The sequence below is a fragment of the Tauraco erythrolophus genome, chromosome 11, assembly GCF_009769465.1.
Source record: "Tauraco erythrolophus isolate bTauEry1 chromosome 11, bTauEry1.pri, whole genome shotgun sequence".
Taxonomy (NCBI): domain Eukaryota; kingdom Metazoa; phylum Chordata; class Aves; order Musophagiformes; family Musophagidae; genus Tauraco; species Tauraco erythrolophus.
Genome location: NC_141475.1, coordinates 5,436,415 through 5,457,684, shown reverse-complemented (window position 1 = coordinate 5,457,684; position 21,270 = coordinate 5,436,415). Strand labels below are relative to the sequence as shown.

Below are 21,270 nucleotides of genomic sequence, written 5' to 3'. Positions count from 1 at the left end.
AGGTGGCTCAGGAATGCAACTTCCAAATTTATGCATCCTTCTGGAAAAATAGTATGTTTTAATTAAACCAAAGTTGAATTGTTCTTTTCTAGTACATCTAAAAATAATTCTTTTAACAGAGCAGGCCATAAGTGCAAATTATTTACAGAGTTAGTGAGTTAAAAAAGAAAAATAACTCACTGCTTGTTTTAAGGAAATCATTGCATGAATAACTGTCATTTTAGCAATGTTCCACACATGTAACTGTTCAGCACTGAATACAGGTTCTCAAGAATTTTAAGCAGAAGTTTTCTTCTACATCTACATTTCTGCATTTACTGGTTCATTAAACACTGTCATTTTCAAAATAATAGGTAACAGTACATAAATTGTTAAGAGAAGACAACTAAACTATAAGATGAATCTTCAAAACCGTAGAAAGCAGTATTTTGTTATTTACAGAGTAGTGCAGTATTATAAAACACGGATTAAAAGATACCTATACATCAATGACATTGCTCTACACCTAGAGAATAAAGAATGTTTCAAAACAGTTTAGCATGACAATCAACATTGTAAGGCTTAATACAAACAAGAAGGAAATCAAATGAAAGGCGAATATTTTCCAAATTACATCTCTAATGAAGTGCTCCTATAATTTTTTACATTTTCATTTACAACGATGGCACAAGTTATATACAGCGTTAGTACATACTATCAGTTACTGGGCAATTACCATTGCTATCAACAGACCTTATGCACAGGTACTGAAATTATCTTTTCAAAGTAACACTTGGTGAGCAGAAACACAAGAAACTTAAAAAAGGATTAATTTATCTGATTCATTTGTCTTACATTATAAGGGACTTTCTTTTTTAGGGCAATGTCAATGTACATGCTCAGGGACTGACTTCCCCATTACATCACTGATACGCAGAGATTTGTATTTTATCAGTATTCTTAACATACATAAAGCAGGGTTTGGTATTCAGCCAGAAACTGAAATTTGTGTCCTTTCCTGAGGTTAGAAGTTAACGCATCACAAAGTGCAGCTCCCAGTGCTCTTTAAAAGTCATGACTGTATGTTACTGAAAATGACAACTCCCAGTTTGGCATAGCTTCACTGAGGGTCAGAATTTCCATCTCATGAAGAAATACTCTGGGAAAACAGATGAAGAAAGTCCAGTGGAACAAACGATGTTCCAGAGATGGTGCTTGTTTTCACCCTCCTGAGCAAGCACGGAGACCAGAACCCGGAGGCCAGGTCTGTCTCTGCAGGGGCCTTAGGTTATTTTTTTTTTTTTTCCTCTGTCCTGGCACTGACCAACTTCCCTACTGGCTGCTGTCCTCAGAATTCCTTTGAAAGGCAATTCCTGAGGTTTTTGGTGATTAACAGGAAATTGGTACACAGACAATCCTATTCATTTTCCAACTCTGAAGTGCTACTTCAGTTTTTACGAACTTGTGCCTTGACTATACAACTGTGTACTGGAAATAAAGTGACCTACTACAGAAATCTAGGGAGGACTTAAAAAAATACCTTTACTAAAAAAATTTTTTTAAAAAGAGGGTCAAATACAGGCGCTTCCTAGGCTTCAACATTATCCAAAACATGTTATGTGGGAGTGACCTCATATGGCTACATGGACAGGTCCACAGATATTTTTCTGGTGACAGGAGGGACCTTTCTAGAACTTCTTTATCTGTGGCCAAGCAGCTTATACAGTAGTTTAACTGTCCCAGAGTAAGTGATTGTCTGAAGAAAACCCAAGAAATACTTGGTGGGTACGCTGCCATCTCTGCAGATGAGACATCCGAAAGACCAATTTATAAGCTGTAGGGTGCAACCCAAGTCCCCACCTCTATCATCAGATAATTTATAATGTGATTCAGAAAAGCAGAAGAATCCAAAGTTCAACATCCTTTATTCCTTGAATAGTTTAGAGATACTTTGCAGTGAGCAAAGAAAGAACCCAGTAACTTTCAGACTTTGGCCATACTATTCAAAGTCAGGAACCAGGACTCGAAATTTGCCTCACAGACGCACGCCTACACCCCAGCAGTCAGCAGTTTTCCATGACGTGTAGCCTTGCACTTCTGATGAACATTTAGCAACACTATGAATAAGGTCCACAGTGTTAAGGTACACAATCTGACTGCAGGGTGTTGCAGTGGCTCACTAACAGCCAGTTTCTCCTTCAGAAAAAAGCATTCCTCAAAGATTCTACTATTTGTCCTATGTAGCTTGCTTTGTTTGTTGTTTGTTTGTTTTTTTTTAATTCCAAACCATGCATGACCTAAAGAAAGATCTACTTGGTTAAGCCAAGTAATCTGCCTGTAAGAATGCTGGGTATACGAATTATAATTATATAAGCTTTTTTAAATTGTAGGTTATTATCCTAGGTGATTCTTCAGAATTTACTTGCCTATGTTTTTTTTTTTCCTTTTTCCAATCAGCAGAACCTGAAACACCTTGCAGATATTGCTTCTTAGGACACAGGCACAAATGCTTGTGAAGGCACTTCCCCCAGAAAGCTTCCAAGATTTTAATTACTAATCACACATAGGGCAAACTTTCCGAACACTAGTACAATGTACTATTACTGCTCTCCTGCCAGAGCCCGCAGCAGATATAACTGAACTCTGGTTACTCGATAGATTTGTAGACTCGTTTTGTAAGGTAAATTAACCCTTTTTCTAAAGGCACAGGATATAATTTTCATATGACACTTAGGTAGGGAAAGGGCATTTTCCCACTTCAGGAATCTTTAAAAAGCCCGTCTTGCAGCAGACCACTGGAGTCATTCATGCCATCATCTTCTTTTTTCAAGAAAAAAAAATTACAGTTTAAAGCCTTTTTCATTATATCTATGAATCGTCACACAGCCGTGATATGATACTGGCCTGGGCATGGCTGCTACTCCTGTGATAATGCCCGTTGCAGGGTCGTAACAAAGAATAGTGTCTGTGGCTTCACCGTTTTCTCGTCTTCCACCAAGGATATAGATTTTTCCATTACACACAGACATGCCACAATTCTCCTGTTTCAAAATACACAAAGGAATATATGATTATTTAAAAAACAAGACTTCAATTCCTGCCTGTCTATCCCAGTATAGAAAGACAGCGTTGTGACTACCGTTTGTAACCAGACCGGCCTACGCTATTCCCGCCTGAGATGTCCGATGCAGAAAGCACAGTAACTGGGGAAAGCAGCTGCACAATCCTACAGAAAAGACTATTTCAGGTCTCAGCCTTCACTACAGCTCGGACAAGGGATACAATGGAATACAGCTGAACACTGTACTTACCGTTACCATCTGAGAAAAGGAAAGGAGGACAGAACAAAAGGTTTTCAGAAGAGTGACCACAGTAGGTACTATTAATGCAAAAAAATGGGAACAAGGAGAAGCACCTCAGAGGAGTAACAGATAATGAAGAGGAATGTTAACAGGGGAGAGGAAAAAAAGCCATGAGTAAGAAAAGAGTGCATCAGAAAAAGACAACTATATCTTACTTGAAACAAAGAGACAGGATTTTATTTCTTCCTTAAAAGCAGGCATGGAAAAAATATTCAGTTAAATAGGGAACAGATCGAAACCGAGGAATAGAGGGAAGGCCAGGAAGACGACCAACAAACTTCTATTAAGGTAGATACCGTACAGTGTGTGATTGATGTTTTAAAAACATAGGGAAAATTGGGAAATTAACTGATGTACACACACTTTACTGCCGAGGCGACACTTTTTTAAATTCAGCTCAGTGTCCTGACTGTGGAAGGGATACAGCTCTTGCTGCTTAAGTCAGATACTTTCTCTGCTACACAGTGAGGTTTTTTCCCCCACTGTAAGAACAGTTTTCAATATTTTTGTTACATTGAAAGGCTTTAATCAATTATAAGGAAATTACTGTCTTCAGTCTAAATTAAAACATGCAGAAGAACTTCACAGAGATCAATTTTTATACAGTTAAAACATCATCCATTATACTGTTACACTGTTCTCCAACAGTAACTGGTCTCAAACAAAAAGTCTGGACTGGCTAACAGTGACATCCAGCTGAAAAGCTACTGGTTCAGAAACTTCCTCTTCTGTGAGGTTTTGAATTATACAGATGAAGAAATAAAGCAAGAATGGAGTCCAAGATGCAGTTTTAACAGGGTTAAGCAAGTGTATACTCATTTCTCGCCAAGATAGCAACGTAAAAAAACACCTTTCAGATGCCTACACGCCTTTTAGTGTTAATTACCTGTCTGCTGAATGTATTCTGTACATGCATCCAGTAGTCCTCGACTGGATCATAGCAGTATATCGCTTTGGTGAGCCCACCAGCAACATAGATCAGATTGTTTAAAGACACGGCCGTAATACATCTTTTCGCAATAGGGATGGTTGCACGGAGCAACCAAGAATTAGTATCGGGATCGTACGACTGAACCTGAAAACAAATACATGTATTTCAGATTAAAAGCCTAACTGAAATAATAACCTGGCACACCCAGACAGGTTATACAAGGAGAGCTGAAGCAGCAATACCTGGTGGGCAATATCTCACCAAGAAAATGAAGTCAATATAAATACAGGTCCATAAATAACGCCTATATATGCGCTATATTCAACATTCTTTTCCTAACACTCAGGTTTAAGAATTCATGGAACTTTTGAAGTCAATGACATTACCCATAAGAAAAACCATAGTAACTATAAATTACTGAGTTAAAGTTTTCTACTTTTTCCTATTATAGTAATTCCATACTCCACTCAGCAAAACAATTAAAGCAGATCCCTGTATGGTCTGTTTTTAAACCAGCAATACTGGTTACCATAGATAGAAGATGCAATCAAACACCATTAACTGACCTTGTCAGAACACGTGTTGTCATCAGGACCACCCCCGATCACAAACAGTTTGCCGACACAGCTGGTGACAGCTGGAGAGCTCACAGCTTCTTTAAGGGGAGCCACCTCTGTCCATCGATTAGAAAACGAATCGTAACACTCCACGCTGCTGAGGCGGTTTTGCCCATCATATCCTCCAACAACATATACCTATGCAAAGTGGTGAAAACTATCATCATTTCATTTTTAGAGTGGTTACTACATTTAAGTATGAAATTAAATTAAAGCTGCAAGAATCCTAATTTGCCACTTTTGTGAAGATGTACTTTCCTCAAATTTTTAATTTCTACACAGGAGGAAAAGAATACGGTCTAAAAATAATAGGTAAAGACTCCCTGGAGAGTTCCATTCAGTCACATGTGGAATGACACTGCAAACACATGTCCAAAGCATAGTATTATTAATACTGAGATAGAAACTTCTATTCCAATGGCGTTTGTTAGAAAAGGCACTTCTCTGCATTTCTCTTTTTACAGATTACATTCCGCAACAGCAGCTGCAAAAGTCCATCTGAATTTACCTTTGCTTTTCTGTGTTTTGCTTCTTCCCTGCTTGCTTACAAAAATACTTTCAGTTTGTAAACTTTACTTTCCTGTTGCTTCTCTCATTTAAGCAGAGATCATGATTATTTGTGTCTACCTTCTTCCCCGTTTGCTCCAGCTGCAAGTCTCATCTTTAAGAAGTCCAAGGGACACCACATGCACATCCTCCCTAACTGTCATTAATGGAATTCCCATGGGCAGTTGATCCCAACTACTGGGTTTGTGTTAAGGCATGCATGCCTTCAAAATACAGCAAAACCTCCCATTTCCCCCCAGCATATATTTGGTTAATTTTAATATAATGCATTAAATAAAAGAGCACAGAGCTGACATTCAGAGCAGTACCAGTTTCTGTCAATAACTGCATAAACGGTAAAGCTTTTGACAGCACTTCTGAAGCCCAGGAAAATCCAGATGCTTCTTTGCTTCCCAAAAAATTGCTTCTTGGGGATAAGACACTTTGATGACAAAAAAAAACCCACACAAAAAACCTGAGGAGTAACATGACTTTCATATCCACAGATAGTGTCTGACTGATACAGAACCTAATTGTTTAAAATATTCTTTTATTTGAAAATATGTATTTTTAAAAATATTTGATAGAAAGTATGAAGTAATACTAAACCTGTACGTGTGTTTTCTGCACCTTTTTTTCAATTAAAAAAAGAAAAAAAAACCCTACAGCAAACATCCCCACTATAAAAAAAATGATGAATATACTTCTCTTACTTTACCAAGAAGAACAGCCATTTTATGACGCCATCTGCCTTTATTTAAGGAGGCAACTCTGATCCAAATATTAAGTTGAGAGTTATAAATCCAAACATCTCGGCTATTGATTCTTCCACCTTTAAAAACAAAGATATGCCAATTCGAATAAATTCATTACGGAATGAGAAACGTTAACCATTAACATGCCTCTCTACAGTGGGCAATGAAAACTTTCTATCTTTTCTAGGTGAAATAAAGATCTATTTATATTTATGTGTTAGACTGAAAAAGTCAGTTTCAGTGGATCTCAAAACCAAAAAACATACTGTAAGCTATTTTACTTGTGTGTGCCTTTCCCAGTAACATGCTGAGATCACATTAGGTTATTTCTTGAGACTGGAACGCATTTTAATGGCTTTTGCCCATGCTATTCAGATTTCCTTTAGTGTCACTACCTGCATGAGACACTTGAAATCTTAACCATTTGTGTGCCTCACAGCACAGCCCTAACACTAGCTGCTCCTCTGGATCAGGCACCGATCTCCTTCGTTCACATTTTGTTCAAACGACACAAGTACTACACATCTGAGGAGATGACTTCTTTGGTTAAACTAACACATGGGGCTTGGTGTCTAAACCGTCAGCTGTACCCTAAAATTTACCCTTGCCACAAGACTGAACAAGAGATGCTTAAAAACCTGTAACTATTGCTTCTTTCACAGTCAAAGGCTAGTATAAATGGATCCCCAACTCAGGTGCTAAAAGGAATTTGTTTCCATTTCACATTCCCACCGTGAGAAGCAGCATAACTGTTTTTCTTTAGGAGTCTAAGCAGCCATACAGTAGAAACGAGTCACCAGCAACGTACTAATGGTGCTCCTAGGTGTTTTAAACCAGCACACAGCACGTTCTGTAGCAGACAAAATGCTGCTGGGAGAAGACTGCTTGGGATTTCCTGCTTTTAATTTTTCCAACTGTTGCTGCAAACAGGCCACTACTATATTTTAAAGCAGTGTACTTAGCGAGCATAAGCCAGTCTCTAAATACAACTTACGTCCCGGAATGAGCTGTAAAAAACTACCGGTTAATACCAAACAAAAATCCCAGAAAACATTTTTGTCTACAATAAGATTGGTTTGAGCCCAGTGTTCACCATTTACATCAGAAAATGACTTTCAGTTGAGCTTCTGGAAGTTCACAGTACAAAAATCTGCCACGCTATAAAAGCAAACAAAAAAACCCACATAAAAAAACCCAAAGAAATCTTATATTTGTTAGGATTATTCACCTGAAACAAGAATATCATTCCGTAGAGCACACACTGCATACTCAGACTTGGTAAACTCTGGAAGTTTAGCCAGTGACTTCCACTCTCCTGTTACAGGATCGTAGCACTCAGTATAGGGCAAATTAAACCCTCCAACTCGTTCACAGCCTCCAACAACAACTATCACCTCAGAATAACCAGTTGATCTAAAAAAGCGAACACAGAAAGCTCAGATGTAGAATATATTTATTAGTACATGGAGGCCAAACAACATTGTCTTCAAAACTGTGTGAAAATTGGAAAACTTACTATTCAGCATTCACTTCTACAGCAAAGAAGAAAAGAAAAAGAAAAGAAGAAAGAGCCATTTAGCAAACAGAGGTTTTCACTGTTTCCAGCTGTCTCATTACACAGCAGGTTACCACACAGACAGGTGCTCTGTGTAAGTGGTGGAATGGCACTGCACAACATTCTATGTAAAAATCAAATAATTTAAAAATATAGAAAGCTCTTAATCTAATATTTTTTCTTTTGACTTTGTATGTAGACATATCAGAAACAGAGTTGAAGTGAGGCCTGAGACAATGAACAATCTGTTTTACAATGAAACCAGTCCCCGTGTCCCCCCTCCCCCAAATTTTACAAAATTCTTAGTACTTTACATTGCTTCAATATTCTAAAAGTTCAGAATGTTTTAGGTTATTTCCTGCAAAAAAAGCTGAAGGCGTATAGTCACCAAAATAAGGAAAAAGGAGACCATAGAGACAATGCACAGTTTAAAAAGTGGAAAACAGACATCTTGATAGAAGGAAACATTAACAAATGAAATAAAAATTCAAGCCTAAAACAAACACTAAAACTCAGCATGAAAAAATTAAGCATTAGACAGTCTGCAATGTACACAAATAAGCCTTTAAATTCTATTCCACACACTCATTCTCCTACTAACCTGATGCTTCTGCATTATACATATTCTATATTCACAGCAATAATAAAACTCGTGAATCCACATTTGAATGTAGAGAACCAACCACCCATCTTCAACGTGCAAATTAAACTATGACCACTTTACTATGCCTCTCATTTATAAATTCTCGTAAGCCAAAATCCTTTCTTTTCAGGACATTTTTAGACTAAAGGATTTTGCAAAGACATAGTTATTTCAAGGACTGTTGTCTATTAATTAAGTAGAACTGAATGAAGATTGATTTTTGGTAAGCCTTTTTGTCGTGTTGTGCTTTAACTTTGATCCCAATATGAACAGACATGTCATTTATACCATTGCTGAGTACCGTGGTCCTCTGAAAAAAAAATTGCTTATGACTGCATTTGAGATAAAAGTTGCATGATCTGCTCCCAAATTTCCTAACGTGAACATATGCACATATTAACTTACAAATCCTGATGACATTTTCCCCATTTTGAACCATCAGGAATAAAACTAGTTGACGCTTCTATCTCCTCGTCACGATACACCATAATTTAAATATACTATGTATTTCTAGTCAGAATATTTTAAATAGGCAAAGGCAATGCTACATGGTAATGTACTGCAAGATCATCTAATGAAGATGTGCATCTGGGGAAGCATACGTACGTACCTGAACTGGTCAGAAGAAACACCCTCTTCAGCTGCTCAGCTGACAGAAGTCATGCTCGTTCCTGGTTTCTATGTATTTACTGTTACTGGTTTTTGCTTTTTTGAGGAACAACTCTGAAAAGAATCTCTCAAAGGGTAAGAGAGGGGAAGTTCCTGCGCCAGCAAAGTATTATCCAAGAAGAGAACTTCCTTAAAAGCAGGATATTCATCTCAATTTGCCTTAGAAGCAAGCCCAAATACATCAACTAACTGTATGTACAAAAGAGGTTTAACTGTTGATTACTTTCCAGATTAGAGTCAAGGCCTCCACTTACTTAATGTACCAGATTACCAATCATTATTTTAAAACTAAATGAACCAAAAATCTTTGATTGGAGAGAGCTCTCTATGAATTGCTATAACGGAGTTTTGCTTTTTAAAGAAAATATTAATTTAGTACAATATTTCAAATCCACAGAAACCCCCAAAATTTTCCAATATTTTACTACCTATATAACCATATTCTTTCTTCAGTTCAGAAACATTTTCTGTTACATTTTCTTGATTCGAAGTTAGTTCGAAACGATTTTTTTGCATGTGACAGAGGGCACATCAGTTTGTAAAAAAATAAAAAACGTGGGAGTACACAAAAAGAACACACAGGCAAAGGCTAATTCCAGAAAAGAACTAAGGATATGTTTGAAGGGAGATTAGAAAAGCTGTGATCTCATTCAGCAGTATGGAAAGTCCTCCTTGTAGCCCTGGAGAAACGGTGTGTGCAAGGTAACAGAGGTGAGGTAAAACAGGCACTGGAGAGATTCCAGAAGCCACCATCCCACACCAGGAAGAGGTGCACGAAATAGGAAAGGGGGAGTGGAAGACGACGGACAGTATCATATAATCCCATCCATCCCCAAAAGCAGGTTTCCAAGGAGTCCTGAGTTACACAGACCTCTAGACAAGATGAGAAAGCCAACCAGCACAGCATCAGCTGGACAAAAAAACCTTCAGTAGTTCAGACAGATTATATCCAAAACCACTGTAAGTCTGAGAGACAAATTACAGGAATTCTGGTAAACCACTACTTATTTTCCCCCCTGTTCATTCACTTTTGGTGGTAAATGGGATAACAGTTAGAAATGTAAAGTGAAATAAAAACTAATCTCCTTGAGGGGGGAAAAATAAGGGACTACATTAAACCTTTCTAAAAGCAACCAAAAAGGATGTGTTAGAACGTATAAATGTAAGTAACTTCTAACTAATTAAAGAGAACACTCATATATTGTCATCAGACAGCTTAACAGAAACTGTGATTGAAGAATTCAGAGATACACGAAAATCTGAAGATAATTCAAAGCATACAGTACGAAGGGCCTGTTTTGGCTTGTATATGGAAATGTATTACTGCTCACTGCTTGATCTCAGCTTGGAGACTTGCTGGGCAGCACAACCAGTGGGGACAAGAGAGACTAAAAAGGTGCATCAGAGCGAACCTCAAGATGTCACTATGTCATTGCAAGGACATAACTGAAAAGCTCTTGCAAAAAGACCTGTGTTTGTCAACAATGCCTAGTGGCAAAAGAACGGAGGCAACCGTTACGCCATGTTTTACACTTTTATTTACTTAGGTAACTCTTCACTGGCTTCAAAAAGAGGAAAAAAAATCAACTGCAAATTGCAATCCACACTATTCTTAAAAAAAAAAAAAGTAACCCACTTCAACCATAGATGTATACATACCCACCCAAGGAATCGCAATTAATTTCCACAAGTTTCAGTAAAAACACTGGCATGGGAACTTCTGTTCCTGCAGCCTGTCTCTTTTAGAAACAGTTTATGTAAAAAAAGAAATTGGAGGAAGGCAAGAAAGAAGGAAACGAGCTCTCCAGTGCCTTCTCCTCAACCCCCCCGAAATGATCAGAAAAGGTGTGATGAAAACATGGGGGCCGGGGAACCTGGTAACTGTTTTAAAACACCATCTCTTTTTGCTATAGGCAACAGAAACAAACAGGCAACAGAAACAAATGACAAAGAACTATTCCATGAATGTAATATAGAAAAGGGGGAAAAAATTCCTGCTGGGAGGCCAGCCAGTTTTTCTCTTTGTAAATTACTTCTCTTGTTCTGCCTACTCAAATTCACAGTGCAGTTTAATAAGCTCAGCAGTAAAACCAACAAAATCCACAAAATCCCCAATCAATACTCCCCTACCCCCCAGCTTCAGAAGTCACCTGTATGAGGCAACTTACTTCATTCACAAACTGGAACCTACACTGAAGCTGTTCAGATCCTCAAGTACATACACACTATGCACTTGGACAAAACTGTCAGGTCTGAGTGTATTTGCTTGCTTTATCCAACTGCGTGCAACAACAATGCACAACAAACACCACACCGAATACCACAAGATACAGCCCTCCTCCAACGGCTCATGAAACAAGGTGGTCTTTGGTCTGAATTCCCATGGTCCCTCCCTCAGGCCCGGACCCAGGGTACAGAACACCTCAGAAACTATCACTGCACCAGATTCCAAACTGTTATGAACCAAAAATCTCCAAAGACCCTCCATGTCAGCATACAGCTTAGAAAACCTGGCAGCAGGGCTGCGAGGAGTTTAAGAAGAATTTCTTCTCTCATTGTAGGACTGAAGACTGGAAAGCCACTAATGGGGCAAATGCTCGCCAAGTATTTCCCCCCTCCTCCCATAAGTTAGCCTTTAACACATGCCAAAAAAAAAAAAAAGGTTCCCTGCTCCCTGCACAGTCACTCTACCGCAACCACACATGACTAAGAGTAAACAAAGAGGAGTAACTCCTAAAACAATCTGTTTGTCCAGACCAGATCATTGCATCACCTCAATATAACACACGATTTTGTAACTCCAGTTTAATCGGCTGGAGTGAACAATAAACTATCATGTCAACTATCATGTGGAGGTAAGGCTTTTACTGGGAAAATATTTTTCAGGGGAAAAAAAAAATCATAACCACCATTGCTCATAAATACCACTAATGGACTCTTCCTCATTTCTTCTCGCAACTTCAGTCACCTATTTGTGTAACGCATTATTAAGCAGCAGCAATTCTGAATTATTAAAATGTCATCGAATAAGCATGGAACTCTTCAGGAACTGTTTCCTAATTCTTTAAAAATGCAAGATTTAGTTTCTTTGCAGTTAAGAACCTGTTGTTCTGCTGTCTATTGTCTATTACAAATCTGTGTACCACTCCATCTGTAAAGTATTTGTGATGTAGCAAGTGAATGCTCTGAGTATATATCCCCATCCCCATCCTTTACAGTGCGCTGTACATCTACATGACTCTGTTGTAACAAGAAAGGAAGCTGGGACATGGAATGGTTTACCTGCTACAGCACAGTAAGTTCTTTTCAAGACACTGCTATTATGAGAAATAACTTAAGATCTCACCAAGCAAACATTAACCTTTAGAAAACATTTTACTTGCAAGGTAAAAACATTTTACTTGTAAGGTAACTTCACTTACCTGAACAGTCATTTATTTCATAGCAATAAAATGATCTGTGCAAAAAGACTCACTTATGTACATTTTCAGGACATGCGTGAGCTTCACATGTTGTGGAGAAGTAGAGAAGTGCAACTGTAGTGGACCCAGAGTGCAAAATAAAACAATCTGCAAAAGACTTTTTTCTGGGCATATGTATACCAAACATCTGTACATGAACTATGTCCTTCTCCTACAGAAATAAGGGAGGAAAAAAAAAATTTCCTCACCTGCGTGGCCTAGTTCTAGGAGACATCATCTCATTTCCAAGAATATGATATCGCCTGGCTTCATGCAGCAGCTGATAGCACTCTGGAGAATTCTGAATCAACTGGTCCACTTCCACAGTCTGAACAAAGTAGTTCGGGTGTAACAACGGCAGCCTGACGTGCGTCAAAAGTTCATGTAACACTGGTCTTCGCAACTCGACCGCCCGGTACACCCAGCGCATGACAGCTTCAAACACCAGCTCTTCCTTACTGATCACCAGTTCATCACTGCAAATGTAATCAATAAGCTCGTCCTTCCCCAGCTCGAGGAATTCTTCATGCTGGGACACATCCTCAAATGTCTGCAACGCAAAATTCCTGCACTTGGTGAAGAGCGTCTTGAGCGAGTGTGTATCTGCAAAGCGCTGGATTCCCAGGCAATTGCAAGGATCCAGCTGTTCCTCCAGGAACTTGGCACAGGCGTCACGCAAAACACTAATCTGAAAGAGACTTGATGTTTCAAAGAGATACTGCACGTTCTCGGTAGTGATTTTCACCTTGCCAGTGTACACATACTGTAAAAAGCAATCCATGGCTTCAGCAAAAATGCCATTGATCTCCACTAACATCTCTCTGCTTTCTCGATGATCATTGCAGAACATAGCTCTGAAGTAGCTGCTGCAGGCTGAGAGAACCGCTCGGTGGCAGGGAAACTCCCTTCCTTCCACACAGATAATAACATCTGTGAACAACCGGCTGTCTCGAAATTCATTGAAGATCTGGAGAATGCTTTCAGCGTGGGATGATCCCGAGGAGAAGTCGAAAAACTCAGGGCCTGACAATGATTTTGGGTCCATTTCAAAAACTTTCCGCTTGGTTGCAGGGGAATCTCGTATCCCACTATCCTCTCTATTCAGTCTGCGTCCCAGTATTAGTACCATTGTTACATCAGTTGGCTATAGAGTCATTGAGAAAAGTTTGCAGAGTTTCTTCTTCGCAGTGCTACGGTCTGAAAAATTAAAACACTTCAGTATTCAATCTGTTATGTTCTTAACTTCAGCATGAGAATTAGACAAGATACTTCTTTGGTCACTCTGAGAACTGGTACAAGTTTTGACCTTTTACTAGAGGCAACACAGTATTACAGAGCAAATGACCGTACACCTTGGGCAGGGCAATGCAGCATTATCTGCTGCATGTTAAATACAAAATATACCCATAGAACAGCTGTCTTGGGTGGCAAGTTCTGAATGTCCCAGCACCACTGGCATCACATTAGTGTTCAAGATAAAAAAAAACTGAGATCTCGGTTCCAGTAAAGCACCTGAGTGACAGAAGCCAAAGATTTCCTGGATAAAGATCCAGAGCTTGGGCTTTCCTCATTTTTCAGTGTAATCCTCAGTTCAGCTGGAGTCTCCAAGTACTACTATGACAGCACAAGACAGAAAGGGGGCAAAAAAATACCAAAATTTTCCAAAAAAAAATTCAGTTGAGGAATCTCGCTATTTCCATTAGAAATTCTATCATAACTAAGTCTTGTAATACAAGCGTTTAATAACATTCAGTTACCTCAGTGAATAACCTTGGCCGTAAGTTTTTACCTGTTCATTCCTGGCATCTAAAAATTAGTTCACTGATAAGCTAAGACTCAATTAAAAACGAACGTAAACTGCTAGTACACAAAACAGAATGAAGAAAGAATCACATCTGTTTGTATAAACCTACTGAAAATGAGAACCAAGGGCAAATTACTGAGAACAGGGAGACTTTCTGTTTTCCAAAGTCTTACTTGCAAATAATTATCAGCAAAACTTTTTGCTCCAGCACTTTCTAAACACACAGTGTACAACACTCCCCCCAGCGTGCAAACACACTTGCATTATCAGAGCACTGAAGTTGCAAAAATCGAGTACCCAAACGTTAGCATATGCCAATATTAAAAGTTTGCAGGTGAAGAAAAAGCAGCTGATTTTGCAGATAGTGTGTCTTAGGGGTAACGCCATCAACCAGTCCAGCAGCAGTGAGGGGTTTTTGCCACTCCCAAGCTTTAAAATGAACTGGATGAACCTCCACCAAAAGATACTGAGGCAGCAAGAGGCTGGGCAAAACGCCCTCTTGGCTCTGACACAGGAATCATCTCAAACGCACGTCATGTTTATTTGTATGTCTAGAAGGGCATGCAATGAATTATTCTGAAGTTCATGGAAATTTTTTTCATGCTTCCAAGAGGTTCTTTTCAGTTTCCCTCATTCCCTGCTTACACAGTCAGTAAACACCAGCTCCTCACGGCAATTTCGTTCCCTGACACACTAGCGCCTTTAGAGCTGCAATTACCCAAGTCTGGCTACATCATCGCTTAATATAGAACACAATGAACACGCTTTTTTTAAACAGGCTTTTTACACAGCACCTTTAAAAGGCACCATCTTGACAAAGAGCAAGAAAAGAATGCGTGCTCTACGTTTGCTCATTGAGAAAAGAAGGCTCTAAAACTATCATTTTCCATATTGAGTTTTTTACAGATATTTACAAGGTAGATTCTTGGTATGGCTCATTTACCCTAAAAAATACCTAATTTTAATATGAATTAAAGTAGAATCGGTTGTCACTTCAACACCTGAAAAACACTTTTGCAATGAGCCTATCCAATAACTGATTGCTTCAGAAAGATTTTAACAAGGCATAAACGGTCAGTCTAATCTGGCGCTGACATTCTATCCCATGTATTTCACAACCATTTTGCCCTGTACTGACGCAGGCTGGATAAAAAACAAAACCACCAACCACCACCACCTCACCAGCTCTGTTCCTAACACCCTAACCCCTTGCATTGAGCTTTATCTGCAACTAATTCTATACTACTCGGCACAAGAAAGAGGGCAGAAATGAAGCATCAGCAGTAGAAAAGGGAAATCTAACAACGAAAATATAAATGTAAACCTTAAAGGCTTGACTCCAGTGTCAGGGATTTAAATCAGAAGAATTTCACTAAAACTAATGGAGCTTTTCCAAAGCAAAGTCAACCTGAAATGAGAAACAAGACACTATTGCATGAAAGGGCAAAACACAGCAACTGTGTAAAAAAAGCTTCAAGATTAAATCTCTCTCATTATGTGACATAAGAAGACACTAATAAATGGAAATAAGGGCTCTGGGTTAAGACTGCTCACCGAAGGAAGCAATGTCTTCTTTATGCTTTGAATTTGGAACAACGCAAAATTACTGGTCAGCAAATGACTTTTTTTTTTTTTATGTCCCAATGGTTTAAGGAAATGGAAGACTAAAAAAAACCAAAAATCCATGGAGCAAAAACAAATCAAGGGGATAAACATTGCAAATTCACAAATAACAGAATGGAAAGGAAAAAGAATTACGCTTCATTGCAGATATTACTGCTATTTAACATACTGTGCTTCAAAATTTCTATCCAGTTAATTACTTCTGTAGGCTTGCTTAAGCAAAGTAAATTTATAAGCCTACCAGTTACACATGTTCAGCTCTATCAGACATACACATGGCCACCTTGCAAATCTTGCTCTGACAGTTTTAAAATGTCACCACCTCCAGCTGCCTGCCCCGTGTTTCAGCCCCAAAGCTGGAAAGGCAGAGGAGAGGGAATCTGTGCCTGAAGCTGAGCTGTTCAGCATGCAAAGGACAGAATCACTTACAAAAGGATATACCTGTCTGAACCTTCGTGTATGTAAAGGTACTTACATCATGCCTACAGACTCTGCATTATAGAGCACCAATCATTTACAGAATTTAACCTTGAGATCTCTTCAGGAAGTTTAAACAAAGCAAAAGAAAAACAAGAGAAGTTTTTCCCAAAGGCAGCTATTGGAAATTGTACTGAAAAAAAATACAAAATGCACTGGATTCCTTGCCCGAGCTAGTGCCAACAAGGATGGACCTTAAGCAAATCAGGAAGTCTACCCGTTCAAAAACTGGAAAGGAAAAACAAATCACACTTTCTATCAACAGGTTTTAAAAATACTTTACAAATACAGACATGGCTCTGACATGGATGTTACCTGCACATGCGCATCTCTAAATTACGCTGGGTTCACCAGAAGGTCAGGTTCCTCTATTTCCTTAATCTATATTGTCTGTAGGCTTGTCTACACAAGATGTTCCTCAAAAATAATCTAAGAGCTCCATTCGGAGACTGGTAAATGAGGTGTATAAAATGTTTGCCTCGACACCTTGTATCAGTAAATCCTCCTGTGCAAAATGCTTTTATGTTGCATGCAACTCCTCCTTCCCCCACTGCCAACACCCTCACCTATTTCACCCCTTTCCCCCTCACTGGCAGCTGTGCCAACAGCTGGCAACTTTCTGGTAGAGCTGTTTTTCCGTCACTTCTGTGCCACAGAACTCCCCGGGTCCGTTAGCAGGACTGGCAGAAGGCAGGAGAAGAAACACGCTGCCAGGGTCAGGGCGAGGCCCTTCGGTAACACCTACTACTCATGAGGTGCGCCCAGCTCTACCTCCACAACTCGCCCTCCGGGTGTAGTTTTGAGAGTACCTGAAGCTGAGCTGGGCTTCTGCTGCTGCTGCTGCCAGGGGAGGTGGCTTCCAACCTGCGTGCCGTCAGCACCAGCACTCGCGTGGCCTGGCCGGAGCGGTGACCGTCTGTAAAGGGAGAAAGGAGGCACTGGAAACGGGCAGCTGCCCTGGGAAAGGGCAAGAGCCACTGGCACGGCCCCAGTGCAGCCCCACAGCAGCCCAACACGCTCGGGGCACAGGGCACACCTCCGGCGCGGCCGCAGCTTGCAGACGAGTCACGTCTACTATTACCTGGTATGGTATTAGTAACAGCACCCCAAGGTAACACAGCCAAACTTAGTAAACCAAGTGGTATTTTCATCCTGCAGCATGGGAACTGGAACTCAGGTTTGGCCAACTCTAGTTATTTTATTTGCGATTTCAGATAACACTATCTATCTGCAGGTGTGCTTCATCGCACGTGTCTGGTTACCGCAAGTCGGGAAACAAACTCCCAGTTGTATCTACTGCAACACACTGGCTAAACCCCAACACGTGCTCTAGGTTTTTTTTCTTTTAAAGGAGGGGGGGGGGGGGAAGCATAATCTTTCCCCGCAACAAAATACTACTTTTCCTCCTTCTTTCTTTGTGACATAAAAAGAGACCAGAACATCGCTGATTTTAAAGGACTTTTTAAAAAAATAATTATTATTATTTTACAATAGAAATTGAGGATTTGAATGCCTTTAAGATGAACGAAGTCTTTAAGAATACTGAATAACTAATAAATAAGAATTCAAAGTGAACAAGCTGACTGACACCATGAGGAGTTGCACTGCAAAAGTTTGGTTTTTTTTATTTTAATGTAAGACACTATTTTCATAACAAAATATACTCTGAATGCCAGAATTCAATAGTAATCAATGACACAGAAAAAAAAAGCCCCAAGCGCCTTCAAAAATGACCCAGTAAAACCAGGAACAGATTCAGACATGAGACTCATTAAGGAAAATAGAAGCAAGCAGCAAAAAGGAGCACCTTTGAACCGTGCAGAAGTCTTTAGGTAACCTTTTTGTGAGTGAAAAGGCCACCTAAAAAGGGCACACACCCAAAAAAAAAGGCACTACATACTATCATCAATCTATGAGGAAGAGACCGTGAAACAGTCAACATTCTTCCACATTGGTTTCACTGTCATTTTACACATATTCAGGTTTTGTTTAAAAAAAGCAGAACAAAAGCCCCAGGCACCGCACACATCCCGGCTTTGTGTTTCGAGGACTTGCAGGGGGGTCAGCCAACTGCTTCTAAATGGGAAACAAACAAAACATGGCAGCAATCGAACGGCGCAGGAACAGCCAGGCTGGCAGCGCCACGCAGGAAGGTCACTCCTACACACTCACAACTCCCGTTCCTTCAGGAACGGTGTGAAAACGGGATCAGTACATACGCGTGTACATCTGAACCTGCGTGCGCTGCCACGGATCCCACAGAGCAAGGACGCGCGCAACAAACCCAGCAGAAAAAGCCAGGGAATTCGAGGCCGACAGCTGTCCCGAGCGTGCTCCGTGGCCGCCCCGGTGTGCCACGGCCCGGGCCGGCCCCTCGCCCCGCCGCGGCACGGCACGGCCGCTGCCGGGCCCGATTTATACTGGTGCCCCGGGGGCAGCTGCCTACGCGCACGGTTTTATCCCAAAACATTCCAAGGCTGTTGCCATCCCTTTTTGCTGTATAAGCAAACAAAGCGCCATCCAAACAAACACAAAACCCCAACCCAGCAAAACGAACGAACCGAGGAAAAGGCCGGCGCGGGGGGGCCGCCCGCGGGCCCCGCTCCCCGCTTGTTTACTACCGGGGCCGGAGGCGGCTGCACCGGCGCAAAATGGCAGCGCCTGGCGGGAGCGGACGCGGTTCCGAGCCGAGAGACTCAACTGCACCGAGCACGGCGAAACGCACGGGAAACAACCGCATCCGCGGGCGCCCGCGAGCCCTGCACCGCCGGTACCGGCGGGGCCCGGGTTTAACGCCGGTGCGGTAGCGGGGCGACCACACAGCCGCGGGCCAGAGCCCTGCGGACGGCAGAAGCCCGGGACCCACCGCGTGGCCGGCCCCGCCATGGCAGGACACTGCCCCCCGTTCCGAGCCGGCGGCAGCCCGCCCCTCCCGGTTGGCACGGTACGCATGCGCAGTGCCGCCGTCCTCCCGGCCCGCTGCCTGCGCACGGAGCCGCCGCGCGCACGCGCGCCCTCCAGCTCACCTTCACCCCGAGCCGCCTTAGCGACAGCCGCCCCCCCCGCACCCTGCCCAATCCGCGGGCGGCCCCGCGCCGCGGCACCGCCTCCCCCCGCCTGCCCGCCCAATCCGCGGCCGCGGCGCCCACCGCCGCTCGGGGGGCACGGAGGGGCGCGGGGGAGACCCGCGTTACGAAACGGCCGCAGGAGGGCCGGGGGCACCGGGCACCCCCCGGCCCCGCTCCGCCGCCCGCGCCCGGCGTGGCGCCGGGCCTTACTGCCCGCATGAGGATGGGGGGGACGGGACGCGACACGACACAAACAACCGACAGGTCCCGGGGCATCGGCGCTGCCAACAGCCCTTCGCCGTGGCACCGCCGCGGCGGCCGCCCCGCGCTGCCCCGCAGAGCTGGGAACGCGCTGTCCCCACCGCGGCGGCTAACGGTCCCGGCCGGCCCCGCGTCCTGCCCCCGCTCCCGCGACAGCTGAGCCTCGGCGGAGCCCTGCGCTCTCCGCGGGGGCTCCCGGCCCGCCGCGGAGGCCCCGCCGCCGCCCGAGCCCCGCGCCCGCTGCGCGACCCCGAGCCCCCGACCTGTCCCGCTGCCCTGCACTCACAGCCGGGAACGGGCCCCGCCGCGCCGCGCTGCGCCCGCGGGAGCCGCCGCCCGGGGTGGGTCGGGTCGAGTGGGGAGCGGAGCGGTCCGATCCGGTGCGGTGCGCTCGGGCCTCTCCGCCGCCGCCGGTCGCGCTGCCAGCGCCGCTCAAAACAAAGGGGCCGGCCGGGCATGTGACCTCCGAGCCACCGCACATGATGTCACGGCGGCTCCGCGCGGCCCTGGGAGCTGTAGTCCCGCCGCCCCGCCCGGCCCGGCCCCGCCGCCGCCGCCCGCAGGCTCCGGTCCTGCGGGCGCCAGCGCGGGGGCGGCTCGAAAAGCGACGTCCGCGCTGGATTCCGTCTGCGGCGGCGTCCCGGGAGGAACCGGGGGACGTGAGAGCCCCCGGCACCGGCAGCTCTGGTCGCTGGGAGCCGCTGCCATTAGCCTTGCCGTGGCTGCGCGCCCCCCGGGGGGTGTGCGCCCCCCGGGGGGTGTGCGCCCCCCGGCACTGCTGACCCGACCCGCACCGTGAGCTCGCGGAGGGTGAGGTGGTGCTTGGGGATGGCGCCTGCCACAGTGACGCTCCTTTGCACCAGCTCTGGGTGCAAAGGCGAAGGGCAAAAACCCTCAACAGGAGCCGTCTCCCAGGCTACAGGTGTAAGGACTAAACCACCAGGTCTCTGTGTAGCTTTTCGGTCTGCGCCAGAATAGAAACTATGAGTGTACGCAAGAAAATCCATCAAAAGAGGATCCTTGTCTACCTGAGCTGCAGCTTCACCTAATTAATATCGAGTTTCCCCCCGACAAAGCTTTTCACTGGTTCCTGGTCAACAGCAGCACAAAACAGGGCGCCCCTTTCCCTGCTCACCGGAGGAAGGCGAGGTCAGCGTTAAGGTGGGACGCGAGGAGCGCTGCTGTCGCAGCTGGAGGTCGCAGCGGTGGCAGCCAGTCAACCGCAAATATAAAAGCAGGACCCTGGTGTCATCGCCATGCAATTTCAAGAGCAGGTCTGAGCCTGTCCTGGAGCCCAAATTCGCTTCATATCCAAACTATTTGGACACGGGCCCATGCTCCGACACAGGCTGATGGAACATGCCTGGGAGTATGGAAATTTATTTTTGCTCTGCCCTTTAGCATAAGCAAACTTGCAAGTCCATAATGCAGAGTGGCGAGGCAAGGGCAGGGATGTGTATGCTTAAATTAAGTTCATTACCAGGTACTAAATGAGGCCTTATGCAACACCATGGAGCTG

General features: G+C 43.3%; 1 protein-coding gene across 4 annotated transcripts; it reads right to left on the bottom strand.

The window, feature by feature from the left end:
* Positions 1–1,267: 1,267 nt before the first annotated feature.
* KLHL24 (kelch like family member 24) lies at positions 1,268–20,060 on the bottom strand. 4 transcript variants are annotated; one of them, XM_086618685.1, is made up of 9 exons: positions 20,038–20,060; positions 17,232–17,338; positions 15,647–15,730; positions 12,728–13,715; positions 7,419–7,603; positions 6,149–6,267; positions 4,839–5,027; positions 4,228–4,416; positions 1,268–3,020 (listed from the first exon to the last, which is right to left on the bottom strand). In XM_086618685.1, exons 4-9 carry the CDS (start codon positions 13,645–13,647, stop codon positions 2,820–2,822), a joined length of 1,803 nt encoding a protein of 600 aa, XP_086474811.1. In that variant the 5' UTR covers positions 13,648–13,715; positions 15,647–15,730; positions 17,232–17,338; positions 20,038–20,060; the 3' UTR covers positions 1,268–2,819. The 4 variants fall into 4 exon arrangements, with proteins under 4 accessions (XP_086474811.1, XP_086474808.1, XP_086474809.1 ...); XM_086618682.1 differs by lacking the exon at positions 15,647–15,730; XM_086618683.1 differs by lacking the exons at positions 15,647–15,730; positions 20,038–20,060 and adding an exon at positions 18,323–18,745.
* Positions 20,061–21,270: the final 1,210 nt, after the last annotated feature.